General features: G+C 39.4%; 1 protein-coding gene across 1 annotated transcript; it reads right to left on the bottom strand.

The window, feature by feature from the left end:
• Positions 1–5,869: 5,869 nt before the first annotated feature.
• On the bottom strand, positions 5,870–7,654 carry LOC108115439 (UDP-glycosyltransferase UGT5). Its single transcript, XM_041818456.1, has 2 exons — positions 6,987–7,654; positions 5,870–6,935 (listed from the first exon to the last, which is right to left on the bottom strand). The coding sequence occupies exons 1-2, from the start codon at positions 7,652–7,654 to the stop codon at positions 6,026–6,028; spliced, it is 1,578 nt and encodes a 525-aa protein (XP_041674390.1). The 3' UTR covers positions 5,870–6,025.
• Between the last annotated feature and the right edge of the window lie 419 nt (positions 7,655–8,073).

The following is an 8,073-nucleotide window of genomic DNA, read 5'->3' as shown; positions in this document are numbered from 1 at the left end:
GCTCTGGCCTGAAATTGAAATTATAATGTAAAACCGCAATATCATTGCATTATGCATGTGTAGCAGTTGTGTTTTATGGCCTGTCTCATTTGGTTAACCATGGTTGTTAGTAGTGGAATACATGTTATTACATATTAATATATCCACTGATATCTGATATAATTTGTGGCCTTTGTTTATATAGAGAAATTCGCAGTTTCCATTTGAAATCTCCTTTAGCTTTTACTTTTGTTTCACTTTTGTGGGAAAAAGTGCTGTGGGCTTTCAGAAAACCTTTCCATGAAGTCAGTTAACTATTATTAATTGCTGTAAATTATGGTTGGCAGCACCTCCGATTCAAGCATCCGTCCTAAACTGGAGTAAATAAATTACTTTGAGGCGGAGACAGCAAGTTACAGCTAGATCATTTATTATGCTTAATTACCCGGCTGAATACAGCTTCTTTGATCTGGTAAACTACTAATTATTTCTCCCTATAATGAGATGTTCCCTTTGCGCAGAACCTTTAGAATTCAAATCCAAACGAACCACAAAATGTTTAATCTCCAAATTAATATTTAGTTGCAGATTAACTTTTACTGGTCCGGTAAGTAAATTATAGCTTGCTCTTAACGGAATTTTCTTTGCCCACGTAATTAAATTACTGGTTTGGTTAAACGCACTTAGAGAAATATCTACAGTAGTTGATGAAAATATATTTATGAGGGTTATGTATTAATTCATATAAGATTGGGTAAAGTTTCCTGGCAGCTAGTATAATTTTATAGAGCAAATTATAATTCTAGGATTTCCTTAAACCTTTTAATTTTACTTTCTTCAGAGTGTAGTGTAGTCTCAACATAATTATAGTTTTTACCTTCCAACTTTTTACCTGAAGCTGCTTGTTCGACAGCCTTCTTATCATCAACGAAAAGCCCCCAGGACGTCATTACACCGCATTGCATGTGAATTATGGCCAAGATTGAATTTGAATATTGAAATATTTCCGTAACATGCTAAAGACTATGAAATGCTCATGTCTCGATCGCAGAAGTTGTCAGATGATATTAGTCAACGGCAGCCTAGAAACACTTTTCCGTGGCTAAGCATACTATATATGACCCACATTGGCCAACACATCCACCGTCAGCAGCTCATCATCTGCAGTAATCGTGTGTAGCGGCATAAAATCAGGCGAAGACAGAACGACCCATCATCGATACTCGACTCGTACTCTCGTTTGGATCGGCATACGTATACGCAGTGTTGGCTGGCATCGATATCGATGGCTTGATTCGATCCGTGCCAATGCAATGCGATGCTTCTAACCCAATTCACGGGCCATGTTAAGATTTCCAATATCTACATACACGGAAAAATAATACTAATCTGGCAAAAGGTTCGAGTTTTGATCATAAATCTAATAATTTTAGAAACATTCTTAAGTTTTGTTAATTCACGTGTTTTTTTTTTTGAGAATGAGAGTTCTTTGTGTTTCTTTCTGTGTACACAACTCTAAACATATATTTTGAGGGCAAGACTATTAAAAAGGTTTACCTGCCCACTGTGCTCTGACATTTGTCAGCAACCATTTGGCGTTGCTTTTTGGCCCCAAGTCAAGCCACCAATGTGGTGCGGTGGCTGAGCTCTAATGGTCCATGTTCCATCTCCGGCTCCATCTACATCTCCGTCTCCATCACATGTGACCCTAATTGCATTCAAAGAGAGCGTGCCAGCTTCGGGACACATCGGGTAAATGTATTATTGACTGGTGTTATTAATGCCCAACGAAAGCGCGTTTGACACCAACTTTCCGCACGCCAAAAATGAACATATGAACACTGTGTAGAAAAGTATAAAATATAAATCACTTTTTAATAAAAATATGTTGAATAGTATAAGGTACTTGAATAAAAATCAAGGTGGTGATAATGGTAGGTCTGTCTATCTAAGCAAGCTTATTAACTCAATATCAGACTAATTAATATTATTCAATCCCGTTCGATTTGAATAAATTTTGCGCGAGCACAGTGCTGTCAATAAGTCAGCACCCAGGCGTCTATATCTGGGGCTTTCGCGCCGCTAGATGAGTGATCGCACTGCACTTAGCAGCGCCTATAATTGCACCTGTCTGTGCTCGCACGTCGAAAATTAAAAGCAAACAATGGAAACGTTGGAGGTGGCCATACAATATCGCGCGGTTTTGCTATACTATACTATACTATATATAATAACGGAATCTGCAAACATTGCGGGATGTGAAATTCGAAAAGTGCAACGGAAAATTGCAGTGCGCATGCGCGGCAATCGCCGCTAAGTAATCCCCACCTTGCCACATACTTTTTCCATACCATTCCATCGACAGCACTTTCATTTTCACGCTCATCCAACGCGCAGCTCGCTCACAATGGTGCTTATTAATCATATAATTATGTCGGGTTGTGCTGGGGCCTGATTAATGCGAGGTGTAGAATTAAGTTAGTAAAACGTTGGCATTGTCTGCTGTCTGTTGATGTCTTTGTTCCCCTCCCCGCTGTCCCTTCCCTCATATCATTGCTTTTTATGGGTTTCACAAGGTTTAGGTCTTTTGGGTTCATAGCTCTCCGGAACATCGGACGCAGCGTGATACGGCTTAAAAATTTGATAGTGAAATGGGCAATCTTTATGGAGCATCGGGATTGGCCCTTCGGGAATGCAAAGTGAAAATTCTGGGAAATGCAACGCATGGGAAAAGTTTGAATTAGTTTGCCTAAAGAGCGGTTAAAAATGCGGAGACCGTAAAGTGCGAGTTGGTGGTAAAATAGATTTCTTGTTAACACTAAGGCCCTTTGCTGAAAAAGGTCAGCATTAATGATAATTTATTTGAGAAAATTCTAATATTGTGGGAAAAAATAATTAGCAAGATTTAAGTACCTTAAGTTACTGATAGCTAAATGAGTTCTTTTACCTTTCTAGGAGAAACATTTTCATTCTATAATTTGGATATTTGTGTTAAGTGGTTTTGTTTAAATTAAGTTATTAAACTATTTAGACAATCAAGAAAATGGCTAAATTTCGTCAATTTAAAAAGATTAAAATTCTAATGGTTACAAATATTTTTAGATCTCCAAATAAATTTTAGGCAAATATCATCTTAACTATCTACTTAAGATATTTAAATAATTTAATTTATTTCAGCGTAGCCACTTAAATGTTTAAAGAAAAGATGACATCTGCCAGCAATTAAGTATTTAAAGAGAAATTATGATGGGCCATTCACATAAATGTTTTTATTAGAAATTGACCTCAGTTGTAGCTTTGGAATTGCCTTGTTCGTCACATTTTAGTGAATCGAAGTCAAATCTCTTGAATCTACTCAGACTCTGGCAATGTTAATTGTGCAGCTTTCGGCGATTATCTTTGAATGGCTCTCACAGAGACCCATTAGGCTATAGGTATAGCCAAAGCTCGCTTTATAGAAATCCGACGAGCGAGGAAAGCAACAAAGCGGCCCAAATGAGTTTCATCGGACCGCAGATTTAATGGCCCAAACCCATTTAAGGTGGCTTACTACACTTTCGCCCTGCGCCCAATTCCGTTTATTTTCTTAGCTGCTTTTTTCGCAATTATTTCGAGAAAGAGTTAGAAATTGCAAGCAAATAAAAATTAGTAAGACCTGGCAAAATAAATAAATCAGGGAGAGAAGTGCGAGGTAGAAGCTCAAGTGGGCAGAGCAATTGTGTGGGAATCTGGAGCAGATTCAATGGGAAAATGACTTAATGCGATGTGGAGCGGAGTGGTGGGTAGGGTTCCAGGGTACATAACCACAAAATGGCACAAAGATCTCCCACAATTTGCACAACTCTCTAGTCCGGAGGCCTTGTATCCGCAGAGTCTCCATAATGGAGCGTCGGCAATAATATGCCGAAACTAACGGGTGTCGCATAAAAATTGGTATTAACTTAAGTACCCCCGCAGAATATCACTTCTAGTTCTTGACTCCCTGTTTCTTAGTCACTTTCCGCCTTCACAGCACTGAGAAAAACGTATTACCATGATAGTTTAAAAACCATATGCGAAAATTTGGTTATATATTAACACTATATATTAGCCTTTAGGAAAACTTTAATGGAAATAAATATTTAAAAATAAAATATTATCTATTCTTTTCTTAGTGCACACCTCCACTCTTTTTCCATATTTTCTGTTTTGCTTTGCCAACGGTAAATTGAAATACGCAGTTGATTAGCAGGGGGCGGGTCCAGAGAGGCGTGGCTAGTTAGTTTCTTCTGGCCGTGACCGTTGCCGTTGTCACTCAGAATGGCCCAAAACGCACGCTGGAATTGGCCGGGCCAGCTAATTTCAAAGGTAAGCGCGTCAAGAACAGTTATGAGCTCCGAGCCGAAATGGAATGGCCATTCTGTGGAATGGGAAATGAGTATTGGGATTGGGAATGGGATGGCCATGGCCATGGCCGAATGGGCCAAGATGGGTTGTGGTGGGCTGGGACCGATGGACCGCCTTGGGATCCCCCCAGCCACTTGCAGAAAACGAGACGAACACAAGAAAAAGAGACTTTAAAATGTGCTTAAAAATGCGCGATGGCTAAAAGCGAAGCGTTCTGAGTGAAAAAGACCCGGTATGAAACTGGTATTTAAACTGATGGCCTGAAGAACATCATCACAACGGTGCGATTTTCGCATTCCAACCTAGGATTAAAAAAAGAAAACAAACATTATATAATGGTTAGATTTATTTTAACAGTTAACCTTTTATTTGAGTGTTGATATTCATTTATTTTGGGTTACAAAACGCAACTTTCAACTTAGTTTCAAAACCAAATATGATAAAAAAAATAATTACAAATTTATGTATGCCTGCCCATAGCCCAATCTACCCAGGTTTATTGAGATTTAAAGGGTATTTACAGATAACTACAAAAAAGAGAGAAAATTACGCGTGCGACGCATTGCGACACCGAGAACGCTGTTTGGGATTGGGTTGGTTTGGGAATGGGCTGGTTACGGTTATAGGAGTTGTTGCAGATATTGCTGTTGCAGATGTTGCTGTTGCTGCTGTACTTGTACTTGGAGTGGTTGCGGCAACCGTTGCGCTTCAACTGCGTCCATGCATCAAGTTGGTTGCGAATTCTGCACGCCGCGGCGTCAGATACAAATACTAAACTTGATAGAGACATAACTTGCATGCAGCGATGCAGGAAATCAGCAGAAGGCCAACAACAGCAATGGCCAGAGCAGGTGCATATATCAAAGTGCACGAAACGAAATTTATATTTGATTCACCATGTATTGTATAATTTTGTTCTACTTGCTAAATGTTTATTTTTGATAACTTTTTATGTATATTTCAAAATTGAATATATAAACCACAAAACAACACCATATGTAATAAATATACTTTATAATATTTTCTCACAGTGCGGCACTATAAAAACCTAGCTTGTGTCTGCAGTTTGTGGTTATAGCCTAGGCCTTTGAATCTGGGCCTGGCACTTCCACTTGTTATTCTACTTTGGTTCTCCTGTGCGGTGCGTGAGGGGAATCTCGGCGGGAAATGGAAAAGAAAATTAACCAAACATCAGGTTTTTATTTACGCTAAATTATTTTCCAAGCATCTGTAGTTACACTTTATATAGTCACTGCATAATGGTTATAGTCATGCCAATTCACTGTGACTTTGTCGGACTTTCTGTCTTTCCCGAGTTAAAAGGGCATTTTGCCGGTGATGTCATCAAGAAATCACAAAGTTAAAGACTCGTTTCGGAAGAGTAGTTTCTGCACAAGCCCATAAACATTCCGAGTTTATTTGCCTGAACTCGTTTGAACTTGTGGGAGAAGTAAAAGATCCCAGGACTGTAAAAATACTGTTTTTTCTTCTCTTCCCAGGATTTGGGCTTTAATTGTTGGCGTTTATTGCTAAGATACTATGTAAGTACTAAGTAAGCTTACTAAAGTCCTATCACTTTATTAAAACTATAGATTTCTAAGAGTCCTAATTAAAAAGTAATCTAATATGTTTATGATATTCTAAATCTTCTATAGAATTATCAGTGCTTTTTGACCTTCGCTGCGGTATTTGGCTTTGAGATTATACTTTTGATAATATATTGTACTAAGGCTTTTGTAATCAATAAAAGGCCAACTAAAACAGCAGCAAATAAGACGTATAGATCCAGGTTATTCGCAGCTATAAAGTCCATATGAACCAAAGGACTTTGGAGATTAGGAGCTCCATGATGACGGATGACATACTCTGTCCAGTAGACTAGCGACTCTCGGGCACTTGTTGGACGATCTCGGTAAAGGGAAGAGAACTTGGCCACCTTTTGGCTGTATTGTGGGTTTGATAAGATCTCCTTGATGGCCTCTTCGAAGGGGTGCTCTTCTAGAGTCAGCAGGCTAAGTGTAAGTCCAAAACCATTCTTCACCATGGCAAACGCATTCCCGGGTTGATCTCCAAAAACTGGTAATGAAAGCATTGGTTTGCCGTGATACTGAGCTTCGGTGATGCCTCCCTTTCCAGCGTGATTTATGAAGAGCTTGATGTTTGGATGCGCCAAGATGTCATCCTGCGGCAGCCAACGGGAGTAGAGTATATTATCCGACTTTCCAGGTGTCTTCTCCAGATCCTCCCACTTCCAGATGACGCTCTGCTTCAGTTTTGAGAGGACATTGAACATCTTTTCCACTGTGTCAGGCTTGATGTGGCTTCCCTGGACATTAGAACCAAGACTGAGGAGAATAGCTCCATCAGTGGCATTGCCCAGAAACTCTTCTATGTTATGAGGAAGGGGATCCGGCTTATCTTTGATATGTATACCGCCAATTTCAATGGCAGCTGGGACATTAGGTCGTATGGATCCCTCACTGGCTGCATGGGAACAAAAGAACACCAGGGATGTATTCTTTAGAACTTCCGAGTACTCCGGCATATTGGGGTCGTCGGCAAAGAGCTCCCTAAGTAAAAATTCAGTGTAGACCTCTAAAGCGTTTTATACTTTCACTTACTTGTAATACTGACGATTGCGCTGGTCGATTTGCCGCTCAAATATCCCATAGACTAGACTGGTTATGTAGCTATCCAAGCGCTGGCCAAAAGACATATCCTTATTCTTATCCACAGGGTCATAGGGACTACCTATGAGGGAGTTTAGCATCTGGCTGGGTGGATTGGGAGCCAAAACGACGACGGGAGCATTCACTTTTCTGGCAAATCCAAGTTGGTAGTCATTCATGAAATAGCCAGAGATTACCAAATCAAATTGATTGCCCTTGTTCAAGTACAAGTCTTTAACTTGTTTGGCCTTCAGGGCATCTGCCATTTTCCTCAACATGGAGTCCATTTGACTTGACATGTTAAGAATAGATATTAGTCGACTTCCGCTATTATTCTTCTGTTTTGCTCCAATGGTATCGCTCCTTTGCTTAATTTCCTCCTTGGTCATTGGCACTTTAACTAGATGGATATTCTTGTGGGTCACCGTTGGCTCTAGAACAGTGACAACGGTCACATTGTGTCCCTGTTCGGCCAAAATCTTGGCTGCTGACATCGAAATGATCAGATGAGAAGGACTCAGACTAGGAAAGAGTCCTAGGATATTTGCACTTTGAGTTCCATAGATCAGGGAACTGACCGAAAGAATTAACACGAAAAAACAACTCGAATTTCGCACCATTTTTATAGATTCCCGGTTTTCTATAAACTGGCCGTGAAACCTGAACCCAAGGGGTTTTTATAACAATAGATGGCACATCAATTAAGGTACTCACTCGCTTGTGCTAGGTTGCGATAACCCAAAAGTCCATAAAAATATCATCCACAGTATTTCCTGAAACCTTTCGTTTTACACGTATTGATAACACTTGCATTATCGCTTTTGTATTTTCTTAATCTTCGACTTATAAAATAAACAGAATTCCCATATTTATCTTATCAACGCGTTGCTTGGGTGGTAATATGGTCATAAAAATACGTCATTTATAAAAATTTTTCAATGAAATGTTAAGTTATCTGTAGAAAAGGGAATCTAAAACAATAAAAGCACTTTCTTTAGTGCGTGATAAAATCATATTGTTTTGGCGTCGTGAGATCTTG

The sequence above is a fragment of the Drosophila eugracilis genome, unplaced genomic scaffold (assembly GCF_018153835.1).
Source record: "Drosophila eugracilis isolate 14026-0451.02 unplaced genomic scaffold, ASM1815383v1 contig_1197, whole genome shotgun sequence".
Classification (NCBI taxonomy): Eukaryota; Metazoa; Arthropoda; class Insecta; order Diptera; family Drosophilidae; genus Drosophila; species Drosophila eugracilis.
The sequence above is the reverse complement of the archived record's forward strand: the minus strand, read 5'-3'. Positions and strand labels throughout refer to the sequence as shown.